General features: G+C 36.7%; 3 protein-coding genes and 1 long non-coding RNA gene across 5 annotated transcripts; 1 reads left to right on the top strand and 3 right to left on the bottom strand.

Moving 5' to 3' along the window:
- Window positions 1–1,607: 1,607 nt before the first annotated feature.
- Window positions 1,608–10,019, bottom strand: LOC18603853 (uncharacterized). Its single transcript, XM_018117755.2, is given in 6 exon segments — window positions 1,608–2,054; window positions 2,270–3,997; window positions 4,129–6,817; window positions 6,900–7,271; window positions 9,432–9,565; window positions 9,568–10,019. Coding segments are annotated over 5 exon segments (4,920 nt in total). The 5' UTR covers window positions 9,605–10,019; the 3' UTR covers window positions 1,608–2,054; window positions 2,270–2,309.
- Window positions 10,020–14,424: 4,405 nt separating this feature from the next.
- Window positions 14,425–17,847, bottom strand: LOC18603851 (ribosomal protein L29 family protein). Its single transcript, XM_018118496.2, has 3 exons — window positions 17,664–17,847; window positions 15,912–16,069; window positions 14,425–14,822 (listed from the first exon to the last, which is right to left on the bottom strand). Exons 1-3 carry the CDS (start codon window positions 17,815–17,817, stop codon window positions 14,715–14,717), a joined length of 420 nt encoding a protein of 139 aa, XP_017973985.1. The 5' UTR covers window positions 17,818–17,847; the 3' UTR covers window positions 14,425–14,714.
- Window positions 17,848–18,436: 589 nt separating this feature from the next.
- Window positions 18,437–19,747, bottom strand: LOC148763416 (uncharacterized). The gene is made up of 2 exons (XR_016025395.1): window positions 19,534–19,747; window positions 18,437–18,718 (listed from the first exon to the last, which is right to left on the bottom strand). It is a non-coding gene; the product is annotated as an uncharacterized LOC148763416 (long non-coding RNA).
- Window positions 19,748–20,096: 349 nt separating this feature from the next.
- LOC18603850 (uncharacterized) lies at window positions 20,097–21,602 on the top strand. Of its 2 annotated transcripts, none has more exons than XM_018118495.2 (3): window positions 20,097–20,608; window positions 20,714–20,860; window positions 21,060–21,602. In XM_018118495.2, exons 1-3 carry the CDS (start codon window positions 20,222–20,224, stop codon window positions 21,174–21,176), a joined length of 651 nt encoding a protein of 216 aa, XP_017973984.2. In that variant the 5' UTR covers window positions 20,097–20,221; the 3' UTR covers window positions 21,177–21,602. The 2 variants fall into 2 exon arrangements, 1 of the variants encoding a protein (XP_017973984.2); XR_016025394.1 differs by having other exon boundaries at window positions 20,239–20,608; window positions 20,686–20,860.
- The last annotated feature ends 4,831 nt before the right edge of the window (window positions 21,603–26,433 follow it).

Below are 26,433 nucleotides of genomic sequence, written 5' to 3'. Positions count from 1 at the left end.
AAAGTCCCCTATCAACCCTGATCTGCTTTGACCAGCCAACTTTTTTTTTTTTTTAATTCATAGTGGGATTTATGGCTCATCAACTCCCCTCTAAAACCATAATGTGGAATTTATGGCTCATAAGCTCGCCTATCAACCTTTTGTCTGCTTTGATCCGTCAACTTTTTTTTTTTTAATTCAAAGTGGGATTTATGGCTCATCGGCTCCCCTCTAAAACCATAACATCCTCTCTTGGCTCCTTTTCTTCGATGTGAAATTTATGGCTTATAAATTCCCCTATCAACTCGTCTGCTTTGACCCGCCAACTTTATTTTTTTTTTTTTTTGTAATTGAAGAAAGAGAGATTCGAGCGCTATTCTATAAATAAGAAACTATGTATCAATCAATAAATCAAATACTTAAGTGCTCACCAACTTCACGCTTGTCTCACAAAAAATACCTCACAAATTGAAAATGATGTAAACTATTAAACGCTAAATCTCACTTTCATAGATAACTAATATGAGATTAATGACTTCCTTCTATAACCATACATTTTCCCTTATATCTTATCTGGGAGCTTCTCTTCGATGTAGAGTTTATAACTCTACAAGCTAAGCTAGAGCATACAATATGAGATTCACATGACTCCCTGTTGAAACAATGACACCTTGCCTTTTCTGATCTAAATACGTACGTATCAGAAAACTACAGGCTAAAGTGGTTTCCAAGGGGAAACGAGCAAGTCCACAAGAAAGAATATTTTATTGACTTTGATGTTGTTGGAAGTGCCAGATTCACCATGGGCATCTTAACCTTGTTTTTGCTGGCTCTCTCAAAGGTCAAAAGGTACGGTAGCAATTTTTATACGTTTTTTTCCAAAATTAAACTCTAAGGCCACTGCTCTGTTAAGAAACAGATGGGCTGTTCAATTCGTAGTTTTTCAGTTGGGTTATAGGACTTGAAAGGCTGAGACCTTCGTTTTGGAAGGAGTTGAACTGGAGAGTTAGCCAAAGGTTTTCATACATGAAAATCTACTGCTAAATCTCCTAATTTAGCTGTTGCCAATAACCCTATAAGCACGTGGAAGACCCCAACACAATCAACAGATGATAATCTTTGAATCCTTTTCTGTTACCTTGATGAATAAAGCAAGTCCAGAACATCCACCAAAAAGAAACATCACAAACACCTGCCGTACAATATGTCCAAGTTTCACCTAGGCAGCAGGATTATGAATTTTCTGATAAAAGATTACATGACATTCTGTCCGGTCATATACAAAAGCATGAATCATTACATTACTGCTTCCTATTAAATTTCATATATAAGATTTTGGCAAAAGAAAGTTCTTGTGGATATGACATGCCAATTACTGACTGCAAGTTCCAGATCCAGATTATAAACAAAGCTTCCTTAGTCTGTTTGACCTACCGGCATCAATCGACAGAAATATCAAGCAAAGTAGCAAACACACTTGGAAAGAAGAATGACATAGTTGCCACTGGTAAGGTCAACACGGGCCAATAGAGGTGAAATTGCAATGTCAAACTTCAATGCAGTCTGAGTGCCAAATACCTTATAAGAACATTGATAGCAATGTTGGCAGGAATTAAAACTGTAGCAGATGAACTACAATTAGAGTTGATAAATTAAATAAGATTAGAATACAACATCAACCAGAGAGCAACTAAGTCATGCCAGATCAGAAAAGGCTTGAGTATCAAAATTTGGTGACCACTTTAATTGGGAAAAAATTAAAAAGAGAAAAAAAAGGCAAGAAAGATATGCACTAAAAACCAGTATGGGCACCAATTTCTAATGTCTGGGCAACATAGCGCATGATTTTCAACAGTTATAATATCTACAAGGGAAACTGATCTGCATCCAGAACAAATTCAAGGAACAAATGGCTTGGAAACCCCGAAGAGATTCTTTTACGATACAGTTGATACAGCGAAAAGTTGGGGGTCGGAGACTATGAACAACATCAAATGGCTCACTTACCACCCATCCTCGAAGCGCACACAGGTTAGATGACTTCTGGGGGTTAGCCAATGCCTATCCTTGAAGAACTGAAAATGAAATAAACATAAAATTCGTCACAGATGAATTGCTTGTTTCTAATATCATCTCTCTCCCCTGCCACTATAAAGAGAGTGGGCATTGAAGTAGCAAATTGGTGTGTTTGAGGGGGTGGGGGGGGGGGGGGGGGGGGGGGGGTGGGGTGGTGTGGTTGTACATTTAAGACCTTGCCAAAAGAAGCTGAGAAGAAACATAAATGACTTACAAGCTTTCATGGGTCACCAAATTGTGACATTGAAGTATTCCTACTGCCATGAAGATTGCTTGTATCCATCCCATCCCCCCTCAGGTTCCTTCCTTTTCAATATGCCACCTGGCACCTGATACATTCTTGCTTGCTCTTCTGCCAGGGCCTGTGAACTGGCAACAGACAGTTGCCTAGATGCAAGAGGTGATGTCTCATCTCTTCCTTCTATATCTGGGCCTCCAGGCCCAGCATTTAAGTCCAGACCTTGCCTTCCCCATTTCCTACCACTCTCAGCACCGCTATTATTACTACCATCTGGAAGGCTAACAACATAGGGCCTTGCATAATGGGATGGGACAGCACCAGCAGGTCCTAACAATTGCGAGACAGGGGGGAAACAAAGCCTCCCACTAGGAGATGAATCAACATAAGTTGTTGAACCGCCTGAAAAGCTAGTTGAAGGAAGAGGAAAGGTTGTTCCAAATGGGAAAACGGGATATTGGAAAGGCGCCGATGGGAAGGGCACTGCTGGTGAAGATGACAACACAGGTCCCCTATAGACATCGGGATTAAAAGGGGTGGCAGCAGTAGGGGGACCCAAAACTCTTGGTGGCCCACCAGTTGCAACAATTGGGAAAGGCTGTTCTCCTCTATCAGGCAAGATTGATGGAATTGTGACAGCCGAGTATGTATTCCCTGTAGGAAACCATGATGAGAAATTTGCCATCTCTGTATTGTTTATCCGCAGGCTGGAAACTGGTGGTTGAGATGGCACATTGCTGCTTCTATTATGCTGGCTAAATAATGATGGTTCAGCACTCACCTCATCAACAGCAGGCCCATTGTTCAAATCAAAGTCCCTGCGGACACTTGCCTCACCATTAAGAATACCACCTGATGATGATTTCAAAGGCTGCATAGGGACATCCAGTCTACGACTACTGCCGGTAGAGTGATTACCCAAATCGATAGGCTCATCAACTCTATTCAAATCAAGATCAAGTCCCCCAGAAGAGCGAATGGGTGCAGAACCCATCAAACCACATGTTAAATCGCGGTTATTTGTAAGGTCTGGTGCAGAGTCTGTACCTTGAGCAGAACTTCTGGAAGCTAAATCCTCAAGGACTCTCTCATCAGGTACATTCAAATCAATATCCAATGGAGGACGACTTTGTTTGCTAGTAGTAGCATCAGGCATGGAAGCATTACTTGTACCCAGAGGCATATCCAGAGACTTTCGGGGCTCAGCAGGCCGAAAAGCACTTGTGGCTGCCGATCCCTTCCAACCCAGTACCCCTTTAGTCCTCAGTAGGTCATCTGGAGGAACAAATGGCCCTTTTGCAGCAGCAGCAACAGTAATCGAAGCAGGGAGGCTGCTAGACACAGAAGAAACGGGGAAAGGCAATGGGCTAATTAATTGGACAGGAGGTGAACATCCTGGTGCTGTCAAGTTATTTGGCTCCCCAAATTTCGCCTCATCCGCATTAAAGCCTTCATTCAAGTCAAATTCTACTTTTGCATCTGCGTCTGCACCACCTGTTGCAGGAGCATCTGAGGTGGTTGATGTACGTTCTTCTGCTTCATCTGCTTCTGCAACAGTCAACTTAGATCCCCTTGACCTCGTGGGTTGTTCTGTTTCCATTACTGTGGATGATGCCCTACAAGGAGATGGTCCACCACGTGGTTCATGAACCTCGCTACATTCTAAATTCTCCTCCACCTGCTCACCTTTACGAGCAGTAACAGCTGAACCACAACAGATACAATTCAATTACCAATTTTAGTGATGAATAAATACAATTGCAAAACAAACAAGAAAGGTAAAATAATAAGTACTTGAAATTTAATTTAAACGTCAATAAGAGGAGAAGCATTACTTTCCCACTCAGGTTTTTGCTTCTCAGTGTGAGCGACATGACTACGTGCATCAGTCTCAACATCCTTCTCCAGCTTCACTTCACCAACCTTTTCCAAAACAATATCTTTAGCAGAACCAGGAGGCGATGCTTCTTTATCTGCTCCTTTTGTGGAATTTCCAGTAACAGCTGCTGAATTCTCATGAGTCTGCAAACTTCTATCCAAACCTTCAGTGACATTTTTCTTGTCCTCAACATCAACTTCCATAGATGGTACAGATGAAGATCCATCAACCGCTTCTTTCTCAACTTTTACACCTGGATCGACGACCTTATCTTCATTTACCAAAGAAGTGCTCCCCTTTTGTTTCGTATCCAAACTGCTATCATCATCCACTCCACCAGCCTTTTTCTCCAGGTGCTCTTTGGAATCTCCAACATCAGTAGTTTTCTCCACAGTGCTTCCAGAGGGCAAATTGACTAAAGCAGCTGCTACAATTTCCTTCAATTTACCATTTTCAAGACACTGGTCTGCAGTCTGTGGCAAACCCATACTTGATGAAATTAAGTGCTCATTCAGCTCTCCTCCAGATTTTTCTTGAGAGGAACCAGTCTTGCAGTCTGCATTCTTAGCCCATGAATTACCGGCAACAGTACCCTGCTTCAGATGCTCATCATCTGCACCCTCAACAGACTGATGTCGATCTCGAACAACATCATCCCCAGCAGAAGGTTTTAGTCTTGTATCATTGCCTGTGGAAGAGTGCTCAACAACAGGGGTATTTCTTTGTGGAGAATCAATTGGCGAAGCCACATCTGACTTAGAAATCTCTCCAGCAGCCACACTAGCAAGCAAATTCATTCCAGCATCATCCCCAACCGGCATGCATGCATTTGCTTCAGAGTACTTGACACAACTATCAATTAGAGCATTTATGGAGCTGAAAGAAGCCTCCTGCAGTTTCCCCGATTTAAGTTCATTTCCTGAAGATGAGGAAGCAGTTTTTGTAACTTCAGTTGTTTTCCTAGCATCTTCTCCAATCCTACAGTGTTCTTCATCAGGAACAGCTGCAGGTGAACCATCTCCCTCATCAGACCCAGTCAGCACATCTTTGAAATCATTGCTCTGCCATGATTCAGTATTCACATCGGTCGTAACATTTGCCCGATAAGTCTCACTCTTCTCCTTTGTGTTACGATCAGATTGTTCATGCTTCTCTGAAAGCACAGGAGAAGATGCTCTGCTATTCATGACAGAAAGATCTTCAAGAGATCCTCCGCTGACACTTTGTGCTGGACTTCTACCTCGATTTGGGATCTTAACAATGAACTTATGACTATTACCCTCAGCCATAGGAGCATCCACTGCCTTTTCACATGTTAAACCAGACTGCGATATTTTTTCTGAAGCTGGATTTCTGTGCAGAGATGAATTTTTGCTAGAACCAGTTTCCCTTTGAACCCCAGATGACCCTGGGAAACCATTAATTGATTTCCGATGCCGTGAAGAACTACCTGAGATCTTAGTCACCGTTCCTGAACCAGCAGCAGAACTTCTTGCCTCCTCCTTACCAGAAACTCCCCCAGTCTTCGCATGATCACTAGAACAAGACTGACTATTGTTGTGGGACTGGCTAGAACTGCTGCTTTTCTCATCCCTAGCAGTTGTTTGAGGATCAGAGGTTCCAACAGCAGTAGCATTTCGTGCCTGTCCATCTTTCAAGTTTGTACTGGCTGACACAGGCGATGTTGCTGCCTTCATAGATCCTGGTGATGCAGAAGCAGACTTGGTGGGAGTCTCTCCTTGAGCAAGCTTAACTGAACCAGTTTTAGAGGCAGAAAATTGTGTTACTGAGCTTTTCACTGCAACCTCAGATGATCCAGAGTGCTTGCTTCCACTGTGAGAAACTTCAGAAATACGAGGTCTTGCAGACCAGGGAACAGCCTGATTTGAACCAGACTTAGCATCCATCTCAGCCTCAACTCGTTTTTTCCATGTATCAACTAAGCCCCTTGCTTTCTTCTGTATTTCTAAATTCTTATGACTACGCAAATGATTCACAGACTTGCCAATGTTACACATCTGTAGAGCTGTAAGATTTACAGGTAACTTATCAAGTGCACGGAGTAAGGTTAAAAGAAAATCGTCAACCGATCTATCATCTTTGGAGCCACTACCATCACCAATCTTCCCTTTGTGGACTTCCTGGAGCCATTCATCAAAAACAGGCAACCCTCTAAGCTGAACAAAACGACTAAGACAGTCAAACTTGTCCGTGGCTGCTATCACACCAGCAAGCATTGACCGGCTCACCAAGTCTATTTTCTTCTCATTTCTCTCGGGCACCATCAGCTGCACCAATTTCTCAACTCCTTCAGAGTCTTCTAGTCCCCCCTTTTCAGTAATTTTTGCAATCTCAGATTTTAAATTAATTTCTGGTCTACCATGACCAGAATCCCCATCATCCATTTTACTAGTACGTTCCCGTTTAACAGGCTCGGAGCCTTGATCACCACGCTCCCTTTTCTTTCCCTTACCCTGAGAAGGAAATGAGGAAGCACTGTTCTGTACACTATCTGAACCAGGTTTTATCTGGGATGTTGATGTCGGACCATTCATTGGCTTTGGAGAACGGCCACCTGGCTGCACTGTTGCATGCATTTCTAAACGTGTCTTATCTAACAGCTGATCTACTTCTTCTTGTCGTTCCTGTAAAAGGATAAGATATCAACTAAAACGGTTCAACAAATTTAAACTAAATCTGTTCTCTGCAAGATCATCTAAAACTCACATTAATATAATCTTGATCAGTTAGCCACCATAAACACTTGTTTGTAATGTCATATACTCGCCGGCACACAAATGAGCAAATCCCTGACGGAAGTTCAACGTCTTTAGGAAGGAATGCAACTTTACATGGATGGAGTAAGGATGCAGCAGGAATCTCATCCTTGTGAAAGGAATAAAATATTTCGTTTGGCGCAGCTTCCAGCAGGATGCCTTTGCCAAGCTTTACTTCAGCAGGTCGATAAAGCCAATTCACACCCAACCTTAACTTATTTTCTTTACCAGCAATTAGACAACGAATTATTCCAATGAAAGGTGGAGAATCTTGGGGCGGTTTGAAGAGAGCACAGTCACCAACACTGATCTTGCGTCCATCCTATTAGGGGGAAAACAGGTAATGTCAGTAAACTACTAAACAACTAACCAGGTTCACAAATTTTATCCGTGAGAGAATATAAAAGAATTTGTATGGAGAAAACAAAAGCTTGATCAACAACCCAGACTAGCATTAATCAGTTATTTCTATAAACCACCAACAACTCTTAGCTTCAAAGACTAAGCAACCTAACCAAAGTGGAAATGGTAATTGCATACAGACAGAACCAAGGCAAAAGAACAATCCTTAGCTAACAACTAGCAAATTGTCCAACCATCCGTATGTGCTTGTAATTCCAGTAAATCCAGCTTAATTAGAAAAGAAAGACTCCTGAGATGCATATAGCACCATTTAAAGCATGACCGGTCAGCTTATGAACAAATTCACTAAAAAAATACTTTGCTCATCAGTAAATCTACAACAGATGGCAACAAGCTTCAACAGATTTTAAACCATAATAACACAATGGAAGTAATAAATCCACTACAATACGAACATAAGAGCAAATTAATACATTAGTTATTCAAAAAATTATTCCCAGTTCATCAACAGAAACAAATGATAACAATTCAGATACGTTCAAAGCTTGCCACATCTGAAAAACCTTCTACGATCACAATCAAGGGAATCTTGACATTTCTCTAGACTGGATGTGTGAACTATACACTAGTAATTAGATATGACGCTAGTTACATTTCCAGATCATTTTACCAGAAAAAATATCTGGCATTAAAAAAACCATGCACCTCATCACTCACATACATGTAGATTATACCACGTATGTAAATGGGAAGACTTTTATACTTGCTTCATATAATACAACTAACATTTTACCTATAACAAAACAGAATGCATTATAAGAAACTCGCAGTACTTGCCTTATAGGAACAAGACCTACGAATCAGCAGCAAATAATTAATTAAGAATCAAATGTTGCATTTACCGCATCCACTGCCATCCCAGTGGAGCAATAACACCCTGGCAAACTATGTAGAGCACTGCCAGCATATCCTTCAAGTTTGAAATTTCGGAAAATAATTACTCCAGAACAAATTTGTTACTACTAGCATTTAAGAAGTGAAACCTGTTGCCTATATCTACCTCTACTGAGAGTCATAGATCTTTACATGGTAATATTTTCCTATTCCCTGTCTTTAAACCAGTGAAATCAAAAACCATTTCTTTATGGACAAAATTTAATCACTTCATGATTTAAGCTGCTCCAAAAATTGGAATTTGGAAATCTTTCCAATATTTTGACCAACAATAATCTGGTGATTACTTCTCTGCCTCCAAAATGATGAACCAGATTCTATTTTCTAACTGACTAATCTCATGTTTCAAGCTGTCTCAAAATTGGAAAATTTTCCAATATTCTGAACAACAATAACCATGGTGATTACTTCTCCTTATCACTCCTTTAAAGTAGGCAAATTCCCAAGAATCAGGTGCATTTGCAATTGACCTATCTAGAATCCAAACATCTCTATCATATCCCAAACGCTTTATATATGTTATTCCCTTCCACTTGGATGAAGAAAAAACACCCCATGGCATGCTAAGCAACTATTCCGCCAAATACCCAATTGAAAATTTCAGAAAGTCAATGAAGCACCATTTTATCTGTAGAATAGCTTCTAGTAGAAGAAACGAAAAAGAAATCATTTTTGTATCATAATTTTGCACACAAAAGATTTATTTTGTGGAAAATGTAAATTTACTCAAGGAAACATACGCTTCTCAATCTTACCCAAATTATAATCACGTGCAATGCCTGAAAGACTATATGAACTGCAACAATCAAGCCAAATTTACAAATTCCCCAAAAAATCCAGTTGGTTTCCTAAATTTTACACCAAAAAGCTCAACCAATCATCCACAAATTTCAAACCAGCCAAACCCTCAAAATCCAAGAAAATCAGGACCATTTCGACACTTTCCCACATCAATCAACCCGCCATCTCAAAACTCCCAACCAAAATCGAACCCCTTTCTTCATTTCCCCAAATCAATCTAACAAAACCCCCTTCATCAAATCACCTGACAAAACCAAACAACAAACAGACAAACAAAACAACACGCAAACGAAAGGAAAACCCTAGAAAATAGTAGAAAAATCGAATCGAATCAAATCAAATCAAAGTGAAAAAAAAATTATACCTTGCAAAATGAATTAACAGTAGATGAAGAAGAAGAAGAGGGAGAAGCACCACCATCACCACTCAGAACCGCCGTTGCACGTGTAGGGACTGTCCACATGTGCCGTGCCCTTTTCCTCTCCTCACCTCCTCCCCGCCCATGCATAGCCTTGCATTTTCCCCTTCGAGTACCATCAATCCCCCCTCCTTATTTTTTATCTTTTCTTTTTCACCCTCTTAAATTTTCCCCCCTTCTTTCACTAATTCCAAACCCTAGATCCACCCAAAACCCTACCTTTCACCATCTCCAAAAATTCTCCCCTTCATCAAACCCTAATTTCCCCCAATCACAATTCCAAAACCCTAATTCCCTTCGATCGCGATTCTCCCGTTTTCCCCGACCTAATTCAATCTCAGATCCATCCACCGCGTTTCGATTCCTTAAGCCGCCTTGTCGATCTATAGATTTAAAAAAACAAAGAAAATTAAAATTTAAAGAGAGAGAAAATCGAGAGAGAGAAATAAAAATAAAAATTTTCGCTCGATTTTTAGAGAGAGACAGAGAGAAAAAATTGTCCAAGAGAGAGAAAAAAAATAAGAAAGAGAGAGAGAGACAGAGAGAGACGGCAAAAGGAAAGGTGTACTTGGGTACATGGTAGGGCAGAGCGGGCAATGGTGTTGGGCAGATCGGGCAGCTCGGGCAAGCTCTCAACAAGGGTTCAGATAACCTCCCCGCGTCTGTGACGGAACTGAAATGACGTGTGTGGGATTCCGGAACGGGACTGGACTCGATTTGAGATTTAAAGTGTTGACTGATGGGTGTTTGCGGAAGGGAAACGTTTGACTTTGATTTTCTCCGTAACGTGGCTTCCCATTTTCAACGGCAGATAAAATTAAGGTTTTGGTTTTATTATTCTCCTTTCGCCTTTTGCTTTGATTTGTAGGTGGGTTTTGCCTTTAGGGTGGGCTTTGATAACCTTACCCACGTGGGTAGTTGGGATGATGCTTTTATGTGAGGGTAAAGTCGTAAATTCACATAAATGAGGGCTGCAATTTTCTCAAGAGGGCATCTGATGGAGAAGTTAAGGTTGTCCTGGCTTGTTCCAGCACACATTGCTAAAAAGTAACAAAGGAAGTGATGTAAAATGAGCTATGTTTCTGCCAAGCCAAATTACTATTTTTTTTTTTTATTTTTGGCAATTCTTTTAGTTATTAGAATATTTTTTAAAAAATATCTTCACTCGAACTCTCAATTGATAAAGTAATTGAATTCTATAAATATCCGATTAAATTTAAAAATATTAGCCGAACTCATATCTTAATACCTCTAAACATTACTCGTCAAATACCTAATTTTAGGGGTCTAATTTCTTTGCTTGAGTAAGCAAGAGGTATACAAATTTATGTTGTCTTGCTTTCTTTTTTTTGGTTTTAATATTTTATTTCTTTTTAGAAAACAAAAAACCGGACTCCAATTGGTGATGGGGGACTTCTAAATTCTTCCTGTCATGTGGCATTCCCCCTTTCCCTTTGTTTCCCTTTGTTTTCTCTTTTCAATCTTTTCTTTCCCTCTTGTCTCATAGAATGGAAAACAACTTTCTTTGTACCATAGGATTCTCTACAACAATTTTTCTAAACTGAGATTCTTTTATTTTGTGCACAAAAGAATTTTACAAATTTCTATATTATATAATAAGAGTTTTGGTGAAAAATATTATAAAGGAGCAACTTTTTATCTAAAATTGAAATTCGAAAATCAAAATTTCAAGTTATTGTAGATAAGTTACAACGGTTGAGACGAGATTTGATATCAATTTTATACTATTTGAATAGTAAGTTCATAGATTTTCGTTTTTAAACATAACTTGATTCATTTACATTTGCATTCTCACGTGAAAGATAATTTTTTATTTGGGTTCTTTTCAAAATGTTCCTCATAAATAAGATGTTTTTAGAAATAACACTTTTTATAATTTTAATTATTTTTAATTAAGAAAAATTAATTTTGAATAAAATTATCCTTAATGAAATCGATCTATATGTTTAGATCTGTGCCTCAAACCGACTCATATTTTTTTAACTTTTCTCGTAAGACCATTCATCTCTAGAGTATTCCTTACCAGAAAGAGAAACTTTTAAACATTTTGAATATTTTAGAGTGATTTTTGATACATTAAAAAAAACCTTTGAGCGTATTAAGCATTTTAAGCATTTTGGAATGGTTTTTTATACATGAAGAAAATCTTTTGAGCATTCTTCGCAAAGTAGACATATTCATTGATTATATTGTTAAATAGAATATGGTGTGTTGTTTGAAGTTGTTGATTTTGTTAAATAAAATTCAGTAGTTTTGGTAGTTTTTAAACATTACGTAATTGGTTTTTGGATATTGTGTGACTAGTTTTTAGATATTGCGTGACTAATTTTTAAATATTGTGTGACTAGTTGATAGGGCATTGCGTGAATTATTGATAAGCATTGCGTGAATTATTGATAAGTATTGTGTGACTAGTTAGTAAAGCATTGCGTGACTAACTTTTAGACATTGCGTGACTTAAGCATTGTCTAAAAATTAGTCACGTAATACCTAAAAATCAGTCACGCAATACTTAAAAACCAAAAACACAATGCTTAAAAATCAAAGACGCAATTATTAAGTCACGCAATACTTAAAAATCAATCTCACAATTCTTAAAAACCAATTACACAATGTCTAAAAATTAGTTATGCAATACTTAATAACTAATTTATTTGCTTGCTCCTAACTAGGTTTAAGTTGTCAAAGTCATACAGTGTTCTAATTTATAGATATATTTAATCGATTTCAATCCCTTAACTTTGGGGTTCTATGAATATAAACCAATAAATCCAAGAACGTAAAACACATATTTTGATATCATCTCTGTTCTTTGGGATAGCAAGAAAGAGCTGAATGGTAAGATAGACAATATTTGACAAAAAAGAGAAATAGGTATTTAATTTTGAAATTTTTGTCTTGATGGCAAGATAGAAAAAACCAAAACCATTTTAATTTGTCTGAAATTGTTTAAAGGGTATTATTATCAAGTCATGCAAAAAATTAACTAAAAATAATTAAAATTATAATAAATGATATTTTTGAATTGAATTTATAAAGAAAGTTATCTCTCACAATTTTTTCTTCTTATTTTATACATTTTATCTATTTTGAAATTTGAATATGATTTACTTAAATTGGTTATTTCCAAACTTTGAATATTACTTTTTTTCTTTCGGGTTTTTGCATTTTGTTTGGTAGATGGATTCATCACATCTGGTGGAAATAATTTGGTAGTGGGGTTGGTTAATCCAGTCCCATTTTAAGGGGAGGAAAAACAAATGTGATAATTCCTTTGCAAATTATGGGAAGTTGATTAGGGAGGATTTGTAGCCATTGCTATTGAGTCCCATTATTTCTTTGAATAGATAGATTGGGGTAACCCTAATCCTTGATGTACCAAAATTGACTTGAGTGTAATTATGTGAAAGAAAAGAGTACCCAATACCAAGAAATTTGTGTTGGAATAATTGGGATTTGGAGAAACAAAGAAGGGTCTAGAAATCAAAGACGGCATGGGGGATATATAGGCCAGCTCTTTGAATGTGCAGTTGGCAGGCAAGCTGCTCTAAGATTTGGAGGCTAAGGTTGCTGGTGTTGTTCAAGATGGTCCATAAAGGAAAAGGGATGTGCCGTTTACAGAAGAAGTATTGTGTCCGCATCTAGTCGGTCCCAAAGCAATGAAGTTTGTTTCTAGGCCTGGAACAGAATAGGATTTTAGATCCATAGAGCAGCGTAGCAGTCACAATCCTCATCTCCTTTTCTCTTTCCCTTCTGCATGTGTAAAGCGGCATTTTGGGCCACTTCCACCCCCCATTATCAGCGGCATTATTGCTTCAAAACATGTTTTATTGTTCTAGTTTCCCGGGGAGGGACGAGTCTCAAACTCTCAACAAAAACAGCCTAATAATCCCTAAAAAGGATTATTTCTGTAGCTGATGTGTATGTCACGGTATCATTATTTTCTTAATTCTTTGCCTACCTGCTCTACTCGATATGAGATTGAAACATCTTATTTACTTTTTCTCAAACGTTTGACAGTACATGTAACCCAGCCCTGTCTTTTAGCAGGAAATGAGAATGATAGGGGAAATAAAACAATACAAACCCATCGTGGACACCTAGGTTTGTAGTTACCCCACGGAAAAAGTTGCCACGAGGGGAGCTTTCAGGCCTAACAGGAGAAGAGCATAAGGGTTGGAGGTTGCGAACTTGATTGTTGGTCTTTGACAATGAAAATCACAAGGAAGGAAGATAGGAAAAAGCACAAATAAGGAAAACGTCAATGGCTGCGATGGTAGTGAAAATGACAAGGCCTGAAGCTGGGTATGTTTAAAACACAAGTGTGCACAATGAGCAGTCTGGATCATTGCGGTGGACAGATCTATCCTGCATTGACTTATATGGATAGCCATCTGGCGGAATAGGAAACCAGCTTGGACTTCGTTATCTGTCACGATCATCCACACAAACGGATAAAAGGGCCTTCCTCTTTTCATTTGGGCATTGCCCTGGTGCTTTGAAAGCTATGTCAATCATCTAATTTTACCATTAGCAGATTACCCAAAATCCTTGGAAAGTGTTCAGAGTTCAGAGGGTATTCCCCAGAGATTTTCTCATATACAATTCTTGTAGTAATTTCTTGTTACCATTGTTTTGTGTGCCTTTTTATGGTAATTAGTGCAGTCAAAGCTAGCTTGAGAGAGCTTGGAGAACTATATATATATCACGTTGATAATCCTGCTTGCCTACAGAAACTTCTGATCTGTCCCCCCAATTTCTGTTCAGGTGACAAGTAGGCAGCAAATATTCATATTTTAAAGTCTGGGAAGATGAGGATTCCGGACGATTGACCTAACAAACTCAACAATGGCTGTGAAACTCAGATATTCAACATTAGAAAGATTTCAAGTGAGAAATGAGAGTAACAAAAGGGCAATAAGACGGGAAGAGGGTGCTTTCAGAGTTCTCACAGCTACAGACAACCTGTGCTCATGTTCTATTAATCCAACAGAGATGAGAAGTGATAGTTATATTGTCGTTGTATCATCCCCCACCCTATTGAATTTGTGCCATCCACAACAGAAACAAAGACTAGTAATGTTCATAAAGAGGTGGCTATTTTAATATGTTTTGATGCAATAATGGAAGGATGCAGTCCAACATATGGAAAAATCAACAAAACAATAGAAAGCCTTCAGAAACAGAGTGGAGCAGGTTAGTACAATATCACAGAGCATTTATCATCCTCCTCATCTCTGCAGACCTCCTGGGATCTGGGTCTTCAATTGCTCTTTCGGTAAGTACTTGCTTGATACGGCACATTGACTTCCTTACCTAAATTTTACAACCAGTAAAAAACAAAAACTCCAGTTAGCAACATGTGCTTCCTGAAAGATAAAATAAACAATCTGGAACTTGAATTACAAAAGATTGCACTCAAAATATTAGTATTAGCAAGTGAGGGTATTAAAATTGAAAATGCACAGAAAACATTATGAGTAGCAGTCTGAAACTTCCAAGATAAAGCCAGCAATCAGCATTGATGAATTTTCCAAGTCTTCCTCAGTCAGATCCAGCCCACAACTGACAATAAAATACAAAAAACATTGGCATTGCTAATCAAATAGATGTCAAGTAATAACTGGGGAAGGGCCTCTCTCAAGTCACTTTAGCTTCAAACTACCAATCCAAAGAGCCCAAAGCACAAAAAAGATAATATACTATGACATTTTTGCTCATGATATTAATAACAGTTAACTGTCTAATATCAGGGCTCGAAAGCCTCCTAAACCGAAAGGCCATTAAGAAGTCCATGGGCCATTCCAGTTCTTAAAATTCTTCTCCTCCACATATTTCCCATAAAATGAGTTTACGCGCTAAAGACTTCTTTAGAGTAGGTCTACCCTCAAGGGAGCATTTGATACTGGTAGATTTCTGATTAAGAAATTTCAAGTCGTTTGCTTGATACAAGTCATCCCAGAATTCAGATATTGTAGGGTAAAGTGGTTAACATAGCCTACACTGGCTCTGTTACAAGGCTCAAAAACCTTCTCCTAACATTTTCAGCAGCATTTAAGTAAGGGAGAACCTTGGTATACAAGTGTTTAAAGTCCACCAGATCTTACAAAGGACAGACAGAAATTTGAATGATGTTAAGGATCTCTGCAAGAGCAGAACTTGCATATAAATGAACACATCAATCATGGGGAAGGAATTCTATTCTTTCCCAAAGCTGGCCGCATAAACCATCAGAAGCAAGAAGTGAACGGAAAGAATCATTGGCCTTCTGCCACCCTTGACCAACCATCCAGAGAACCCATCAACTTTGTTTGTTGTGATAGTAACATTTATTAGATGTCAATAACATCCATCCATTTGCTAAAACTGGTATGTCAATGACATGCAAAAGCAACAGGATTATACCTTGGGAATACGTTCTGGATTAGGGAATCGTAGATTCTGGGCATGAAGCATCTGCCGTTGAGTCATCAACATGTTTTTCTCTTTCAACAAAACATACCATAGTTTATGGAGATCATCCCAAGACTTTAGACGCAGCTCAGAAGCTTTCCAACTTCGACCTGACAGAAATAAAATTTTAAGGAGAAAAAATTGGACAAATCAGAACATGAACTTTAACTTGAACTACCACAGTAGCTAGGTGGGTCAGCTTAGATCTTGAATTTCAGGCCTGCCTTCTTGGGGTAGGCAGAGGGGTTCAGGAAAAAAGTCATTTAAAAAATTAAAATAAATTATCTGCTCCTTTCTATAGAATATCATTACTACCCTAAGTAGAATTAGGAATAGAAATTTACACATTATTAGTTACTTTATGTAAAAAATGGCTTCTAACCCAGGTCTATATAAGAGCGCACCTGCCTAAGAAAAAAAACACAAAACGAAACAAAATGCAGCAAGATCAGTACATCCTTCATCTAAGAGTTCAACAGTTTTTACATGCTTTATTAGCTAATGGATTCTAAGGAAAGAATTGCTTTAGGATCAAGCCAATCATATAAAAAAATATTGAAAATCAGGTGTGTTTCTTGAGGAAACTGCATTTCCAGTCAATAAACAGCTATGCTTGCAAATCTTATTGCAGTGATTGGCAATCCAGCCTATCCAAAATAACATATATCAGCAGATCCTCAAGAGTACTAGACACTGAACTCCAATAAAAGTATCACATTAATCCCAAAATTGCAAGATGTACCAAAACACCAATTATCCAACAACTTCAAACAGATAGACTGCATTATTTGACTTCATAAGGTCAAAAACAAAGAAAGTTGAGTTTTTTTTATAAGGTCAATGTTATGAGCATTTTTTAACAGGTAGCTAGTATCTCAACAGTTATCCTTTTTTGTGTTAATGAATGATATCTAACATTCAATAAAACTTTTACAAATTGTTTTACAATGAGCCATTTAAAAAGCACTGTATCTGACTCTTAACTTCGACTTTGGGAAACACTGGCCATTAAAGTTCATTTAACAACTCATCACTTGCATAAAGTCAGCGAGATAAACAAGCATGAATGTGTAGTAACCCGCAGCTTCAAACTTTCAAGAAGTTCAAAGATTGTATCAGTTTCAAAGACATGTTCAATCATTTCTGATGGCTTTTACTTCATTATGAATTATAAACTCTAGGTCCCAGGATTGCTGCTATGAATGGAAGAAACACAGTGAAATGTTGTCATTGAAATTTAAAACAATTTTATAAACTGACAAGCTAATTGCCAATTTTCATTTTTCAGGAATACAGGGGGTAAGATGACAGCAAAGGCACGTAGACGTGCAGTCTTATGTTAAGGAGTATCATAAATCAAATTGCAGCTTCACATGAAGGCGCATACACTCTGTTCTCTCTCTCCCGATTGAAACAATGCTCACATTATACTAAGCATTCATACTCAACACCAAAGATTAAAACATGTAAACTGCTTTCTCCATTACTTAATTGACTTCAACACTCTAAGCTGTACTTTCCCTCTTTAATTAACAATTTAGGACTACGGCCCTCCTTTTTTAGTCAAAGAAAATAACAACACCACCAATAGAAACAGCAGATATTTTAACAGGAATTTGGAAAAAAAAAAAAAACAAGAATGGAAAAAGCAAAGAAAACCCACGATCAGTAGAATGAAAATGAATAAGTATACAAGGATTGTACCGTAGACAGGTTTTTCGTCATCAGGGCTTCTATCAGCCTCAAAGAACTGCTCAAGAGGGTTACGACCCGTTGCGGCCGCAGCAGCAGCAGCTGAGCGTTCTGACTTAGCAGCTGCCAAGAGAGCTGTCCTCCCAACAAACCTCGACAGAAACATGGTTAAACTTTGATTTGATTTTGCTAAGAATTCTTGTGGGTAATAAAGAATTTGGGTGGTTTCTTGCAAGAGAGACAGACTAATGCGATGGGGTTTAAGAGCCCAGGCCTATCAAAGAGAGGTATGATGGGCCGGACCCTCACTTTTGCCCTTTCTTTAATTAGTTCCATACAGATACAGTCAGTTGCATGAACATGATCACGTCGTCGCCAATCTCCAATTCATAGGGGAAAGCTTATAAAAAAGAAAAAAAAAATAGGCTAAAGTTGATGAGGTTGGCAGTTATCTGCTTGAGTTTTTCAATTCTATCCCTATCTGTGAAGGATGAGAGGCAGAGCATTGGGATTTTAGTTTTGTTTTCAATTTCACATCTTTTGGTTTAAAGAATACGAACTCAACATCACTAGGTCGATGAGAAAGGTTGTGTTCCTTCTACTTTTGCATGCAGGGTAACTCTGAACCTGAAATAGAAGAGAGTACTGATTCCAAGGTATCTTTGCTTACTTATTTAAATGGCAGGTTATTATGTTATTTATGAAAATTTTGAGTTGATGATCTCTATTGTCTACCATATTTCTTTAGTCTAGTGCAAAATTGTGTAAATAGGTGTTTTGATCAGTTTGCAGACTAATCAAATGTTTATCTTGGTTAAACTTCATATTGATCCTTAGGAAAGGACAATCTGTAACAAGTGTTATTTTCTAATACAATTCTAGACATAAAACCAAGACAAACATTCTACATATTCCTGTAGCATGCAAGCATCATCAGGTTTTCCTATTCTCTATTCTATAAAAGCCTGAATCTCTTTCAAGGCATGGCCCTTTGTCTCAGGTACCAACTTGAAGATGATAACAATAGCTACTGCACAGTATGTGGAACACGAATTTGAAAAATGCACCTGAAAGAAAAAAAAAATAGAAACAAGATTAATATATCAAGATTTTCAGTTGATTTGTTCTTTAGAGGTTCATTAAGAATTTGGGTTGCTAAAAATTCTTAAGTTATAGGAAACAGATATTGCTATGGTTAAAGCTACAAATCACTACCTAAGGGTATGCACAATCTATCTGATTTTCCATGATTTGCATAAACTTTTTCTGACACCTTACTTTTAATTCAAAGAAGTGGGAAATCCTGCTCTAGAAGTGTGAAATCCTGCTATGTGCTAGAAATTTTTTTTTGTTCGGGTTTTAATGATTTGAAAGGTACATACATTTCATCCTTATAGTATGGCATTGGTAGAAAAAAAAGACTTAGAAAAAAAGATATAGTTTCTTCGTAAGCGCTTTTTGCATGATTTTGCTGTTAATTATGCTTTGAATATCAATAAGTTGATTATTCCTTTATATTTATAGGCGAAAATTGAGGAGGTTGTGGCCGAAGGTTCTATCTGTGTATGATCAGGGCAGCTTTCTTTTCCTAAAATTGTTGGTTTGAACAAGATGGAAAAGAGGAAGGCAATCCTAAGTACAACGGTATGCTGTATATGTATATCAACTTTATTCTTTTTGGTCTTAATTAATGCTGTAATGCTATTTGTTAGTCCTAGTCTTACCTGATTATTTGCTTGCATGTATTGTGTTCCCAATCCCAATTATTTATCATTATATTTAAATTTGTATTTTTGGATTTTAATTTTTTCGAATTTCACATCTTTTGGTTTAAAATTCGTGAATATGAAATTCAACACTTGAAGTTTGAAATTGATCTTACCTGGTCCGAATTTGACGAGTACATAGCCATGGCAATGTCAAGTATGAAACCTGAGAAAGATTGTGTTCCTTCCCTTTTGCTTGCAGGGTAACCCTGAACCTGAAATAGAAGAAACCGATACCAAGGTCGATCGTATCACTTCATTGCCAAAAGAAGTCATGGCAGATATTCTATCTCGCTTGACCTTGGAGGAAGCGGTGCGTACCAGCATCCTTTCAAGCAAATGGAGACTTTCTTGGACGCATTTTAGAGGCTTTCTGGACTTTGATGCTTCCGCTAAAGTAAATGTGATGTCTCCTTCTATTTTGGGAGGAGAGAATGATGCTGAAAGGCTTGACTTTAGGACTTGGGTAAACGGAATTCTGCAATCACTTCGAGCTCCAACTATAAAGGGTTTATGAATTCATTCTGATGTGAACTCTAACTCGGATGTTGATAATTGGATCAGCTTCGCCATTGACAAAAGAGCTCAAAGTCTTGAGTTGGACTTACTTAGAGCCAGATACGTACGTAGAGCCGGACACTCCCTTGGAGGACTCCTTCGAGCCGGACACTTCCTTGGAGACGGAGTCCTACTTAGAGGCGGAGACTTCCCTGGAGCCGGAGACCTAGGTAGACGCGAACACTGCCTGGGAGCCATATTACCTTATCGCAATGATGGGAGCTACTCCTCCCCTTTGCATTTGCTATGTGCTTCAAGCTTTACTTGTCTTACATCCTTAAGTTTAAAAAACGTGGACTTGACTACTTTTTAACTCAATGTCCATCGCTTGAGGTTTTGAGACTGGTGGGAGTCACTTCTCTAACAAGGTTTGTAGCTGCTGATGCATCAGCCAACCTGAAATGCTTGGAGCTAAGAAACTGCCATTCCCTGAAGAAGGTTGAAATTTATGCTGTCAATCTCGTGTCATTGTTTTACAATGGAAGCGATGGTGTCCCTGTTACTTTGAATCTACCCCATCTCGCGGAGCTATTAGTTGGAGGAAACTATTTACATCAAATTTATCACCTTTCGCAGCTCCAAATCATTCTCTCACAGTTGGAGTCTCTTAGTTTCGATGTGTCAGGAGCTAAAGTAAGTGCTATACTTTTACTTAATCCGCATGTGCCCTTTTGGTTTATCCTCTGAAAATTGCTTTTGCACTGTTCTAGACTTTTCAAAATGGGATTTTTTTCCCAGGCTTGGCCGTTCCTTAAGAACATTCCCACACTGAGTAATCTCAAGCATTTGGAATTGGAGAGCGGAATTACAGGTGTTTCCCATTCTTTCCTTCCTTTCACTTCACTGCTAACAGCGGCTCCTTTGTTACATACATTTACGCTCAAGGTAAATTTTCTTTTGCCTTTGCCTTTGCCTTTGCCTTTGCCTTTGCCTTTGCTTTGGGTGTTTCTGAGCTCATGTATCCCCCATCTCCCCTGCTTTTTGGCACTGTCTAAGTGTCTGCAGCAAGAATTCTTTCAAAATGTCTTGTGTTTCGCTTCTATTTGGATCCTATATCTATGTCTGCCTTTGTTTTATGTCACAGATTATGTACTGCGTAGATTGGCCATCCAGGGACTCATCACAGACTACGTTCTGCTCAAATTGCTCATTCAGGGAGTTAATCGAAGATCTCATTGGAAAATCCTCATCCAAGCTTTAAAGTTGTGAAACTCTATGGGTTTGTCAGGGTTCCAGCTGTGATGGAGTTGGTTTTCCACTTGCTCTGCTTGAGAAGTTAATGATTGATCCTTGCCCGCCATATTACCTCGACAACAGAGATGAGTCTAGGTTTAGAGAATCATGGGATTACAAATGTGCTAAGCTGCAGGCTATGGAGCTGCAAGCAAAGATACCTCCAGGAATTGAATTTATAGTGGCATAAGATAATACTGAGATATTGTTACTGGAAATATTGGAAGCAATTTGTTTTTACTTGTTTCTATGTTAATTTCTTTTCATATGCTATGGATAATAAACAGTGTACCCAGGCTCGATGAACACCCCTCAACCCCCTAGAGTTGCTACCATTTGTCCATGGAAATTAATGATAATATTTGGTTCTGTTTGGACTGCTTACAGAGGCGGAGCGTCCCATAGTTTTGGGGGGCCATATATATTTTTAATAATTTTTTATTAAATAATTAATACAAATAATAAAATGACCCTATGATGAGGTTGCATCTTTCCTAAAATTTTAAAATTTTTTATTTACTATATATTACTCCAACCATTTGATGAAATCAGAGTATATTGCCAGTTATTATATAAATTCGAACTTAATATGTTAAGCCTATCAAATTTTAAAAAATAAAAGTAAGTCTATTAACTTAAACTCATTAAGTTTTAATATAAATATAAACTTATCATAACATATTATATTTTAACAGCTCAACTCAATAGCTTATCATATCATATTATATATCAATAATTTAATTCAATAGCCTAATATGTTAATTAATAAAATTCAAGAAACACATAAAAAATAAGAGAAGTTTGAAAATTTATTTTTTCTTCCACTTGTATACATAAAGAGAGAGGAACTCATTCTATAATTTCATTCGTGTATATATATATATATATATATATACGTATACGATATTATCATTATTATTAATATGTATTTTTTATATATATTTAATGTTTTATAAATTTTATTTAATTTTTTACATAATTAAAAATTAAATTATATATAAAATTTTCTTTTAACTATTAAGTGTTGTTTGACTTGCTTTCAAATATACTCTAACTGCCCCGGATTGCTCGGAAAAGAAGAAAATCCACACCCTGATATTTTATTGTTATCCTTTCGGCCCTTAAAGATGGGCCGGTAGCCCTTCATAAAGGCGTGTCCTGTGTGAAAGAGATGGAGCAGCCAACCACCTGAGTCGAGTCGAGTCTAGTCTAGTCTGCATGTGCATTTTTGAGTGAGAAACGAGGAAGAGGAAATAGAGAACTCACCAACCTTCCATAAAATAATCCTCACCCCTCATAAAGCTGATAGCTAAAATACCCAAATACTTAAAAGTCCCTTTATGCATGAGAAAAATAAAAGTAAAGCAAGACAGAGAAAACAGCCATATTCCCGATATTCAAAAAAGGCCAGAGAATTTCCCCAATAAGTGGTCCCTCTATGGCCAAAGTTTGGGGTACCCCTAAGACCTGAAAGCAACCTCCACGTTCTGTCTCTTGTTTTCTTCTCCCTAATCCTTTTTCTCTTACCTTGATCATCATTACCCCTAATCACCCTTTTTCCCGCCCTCAAATCTCCCATCATTGTCCCTTATACTATGTAGTTTTTGGGCCTTCATGACATCCTTATTCTTATTCTCATTTCATTCAAGTAACGTTAGGTGATTTGAGACAAACAGTTTAAAGCTACCACCAATCTGATCTTGACATGTGCCCCCATTGGCCCAAAAGCAAAGCTTGATTGATGGAGATTATTATTATTATACATATTGAATACTAGATGATTCTATACATATCTAAGAAGAAGACAAAGCTTAAGCAGCTCCTCCCCTCTTCAATAATTTAAACCCCAAAGCTATCTTTGTTTTCTCTTTCCTATATTTGGCTTTCCAGGTATTGACAAACTTGGCCACGGTCCAATCAACCATGTCCAGCTATTCTCCAATATCGTCATCATTCCCAACTCTTGTCGGTGCCTCATATCATGAATATCACCTTCAATTCCTGATTTTAAGATTCTGTGTGTGCCCTTGTTTTTCTTCCCCTTCAACAATATTCCAGTGAAAAAGTAAAACAATGGTCCTTCAAGTTTTCTTTGTCAATGAAACGAATTGACATTTTCTTTACATAATTGTACCCAATTGTCAGTGTTCTTTGCATGATTCAATCTCCAACTATAATTCTTGGCTTGTGTTGACCGGTTTTATCTAAATAAAATTTTTATCTTAGTCACCGCAAAACTAAAAAAAAAAAAAACATTTAGCAACCAGAAGAGATATTTTAAAGTAACAGGCAGACGTAACAAAAACACCTGTCTATTCGAAGTTGAGTCTTGCGAAAGGATGGAGACCCTGATAATTGAGGGCACTGAATTCAATTTTCAACATTTTGACTTGCATTAACGTAAAACGATAATTACTCTTTCCATTATATCCAAATAAATTTTCTGTCTTAATCATCATGAAAAGAAAAAAACATTTAACTACCCAAAAAGTATCTTAAAGTCACCTACAGCTATAACAAAAAAAGACAAAAATATATAAGTATAATATATAAAAAAATTTTAAATTATTAATAAAAATTTAAATAAATTTTATATTTTTATTACGTTTAATCGAGTTTTTATATTTTTTTATTTTAAATTAAATAAATTTTTATATTTTTTATTTTGAGTTAAATAATTATTTATAATTAATGATTGACTTAGTTAAAATGTTATTTATTATTTTATATCGTGTAATATTGAAATAGTATGTTAAAATACTATAATTAATTATGATACGACATATTAATGTATCATAATTGATTATTATATATTTTTTAAAAGTGACAATTAGTGATTACATTACATGTTGATTTTGTATAACAATATAATGATATGTAATTTTTCACTTTTTACACTAATATCATATCAGCATCATGTAGATATAAAATAATAGTGATATTTTTATTAATTAAAATTAATCAATTATTAATAATAAAAAATTATTTGACTCAAAATAAAAATATAAAATTCAATTGAATGCGATGAAAAAATAAAAATTTATTTGAATTTACTTGAATAATTTAGAGATTTATTTGAATATTAAATCAAAACATATATCTCTATTTGATGTTGAGGGTAAACACCTTTATAATTGCAGGCATTGAATTCAAATTTCAACATCTTATCTAGTTTTGTTTTGATCCAATAAACTATTTTTATGTGACAAGCATGGGAGATCAAGTGTAACATCAGAATCAAATACAAAATTATAATATGATTAAATAGCAGTCAATTTTCTTGCACCTTTCATTAATTTTTTAAAGCATGGTAGATTGTTCATCTTAACAAGAAAACCAACAACAAATTGTTGTAACAACAAATGAAATCAATGTTTTATAATCGAGGGAAAGAGACCGATTAATTTCGCATTAATTTTAGGTTTAGAAGGACAGTAATTGATTGAGCAAAATATTTATAATTTTATACGGGAATGTTTAATTTTTTTCATATTCATATATTTTACGAGATTATATTAAATTTTAATTACAAATCAAATAATTTTTATTATATATATATATATATATATATACATGCGCGTAATAAATCAATATAAAATAAAACAAAATTCTCATATAACGAGATTTAAATTTAGATTCTAATAAACGTTTAAAGAATCAGGTCGTCCGACAATCATGTTAGAATGTTTGGGTACATAAATATGTTACGTAATTAGATTTTCATTAAAAAAGGAGATGTTATAAGCTTATTTTTCCACATTATTTTTTAATGAATTAGTAGAACAAGGAAAATTTGAAATCTTTGTTCATTGGTCCCATTCAAGATTCATACGTTGCATGTCACAGCCAGATGATACTATTTTTCTCTCTTTTGTCCCCATTGTTAAGGCTCTCCTAATCTTTAACATTGATTGGCGAAGCGTAACCAACGCACTACATGTCATTTTCTTTGAAAAATCTTTGTAATTTTTGACAAATTTAATCTCTTATTAAATTAACTTGAAATAAAGTAACTTTAATAAAGGTTGATTTTATCTTAATCTTTTAAAATTTAAATTAAAACAAAGAACATTGAACGAACGAAATCAACTCCTACAAATCCCATCCTACATTATTTAGAGTTGCACTCAATTGTTTACCTAATATCTGCCTCTCTATGGAAGTAGTTTAAATTTGATTGTTGTTGTACATAAACAGTTTGATTGTTGTTACAATTCGGTATCAGACCCAACAATAAATTATATGTATTTTCAAAGAAAAAAAAAAGAAAACAAATATTTATAAATATTTGTATTTTTTTTTTATATAAGAAATCAGATTTTGAATCCCTTTCTCGAAATAAAAAGCATAGAATTTCAAAATAACAGGATGGATCACTACCTTTGCTTAGCCGTTTTGGGCTAACAAAAATAGAAGAGCAACTTTTGTAGGCTGCCAGTTGTGAGTGAACCGTTAGTCAAAGAGGGCATTGTTCATTTTTAGGTGCATTAGTAATTTATACGTTTGGATCCTTTTTGAATTAAAAAATTACCATTCATCGATAGACAAGTATTTTTATCATTTATTCTTTGATTAATCTACAATTAATTAAATATTGAAATATTAATAAAATGGTAATTTTGATTTATAAATTAAATTATATACTAATTATTTTATTTTTAAGATATTTCATTTCGTTCCGTAAATTAAACGTGCCCAATGCATTATTTAAGGCACACTTTTTACCGTAGGGGTGGACAAGGGAATGTGTCGGTTTTGCTTTGACTGTCTTCGCATTCCTCCCTTTCCGGCTCCATCGGCCCTTTGTTTTAGGGCACCCCCACCCCGCAATTCCTACTCATGGTCATCCCCTACCGCCACTCACGTGACCGTCATTTCCCAATTCCCCAAACTGCCCCCACCCTTCAATCATTTGAGCTGCTGAAGTTCCCGTACAACATGCCCACATGGGTGCCAACTTGCCAAGGTCAATCCCGTCATTTTTCTCACAAGAACTTGTAGGTTTATCAAAACTAGGTGGACCTTATGGAGGCCCTCTTTTTCTCATTGGACACCCTGGGGATTGATATTGCCAAGACAACACCACACGACATCGTTCACGTCACTAACTTGTCAATATAAAATTTCCATGAAGTTTCTACCCTTCCCTTCATTTTCTCTGCTTTTCATATTTGGAGAAAAAGAAAATAAAAGCAACCGTAAATGGATGCTATGCTAGTTAACTT

The sequence above is a fragment of the Theobroma cacao genome, chromosome 3, assembly GCF_053813885.1.
Source record: "Theobroma cacao isolate CCN51 chromosome 3, ASM5381388v1, whole genome shotgun sequence".
Lineage (NCBI taxonomy): Eukaryota > Viridiplantae > Streptophyta > Magnoliopsida > Malvales > Malvaceae > Theobroma > Theobroma cacao.
Note: the sequence above shows the minus strand (reverse complement) of the source record. Positions and strands in the feature narration are given on the sequence as shown.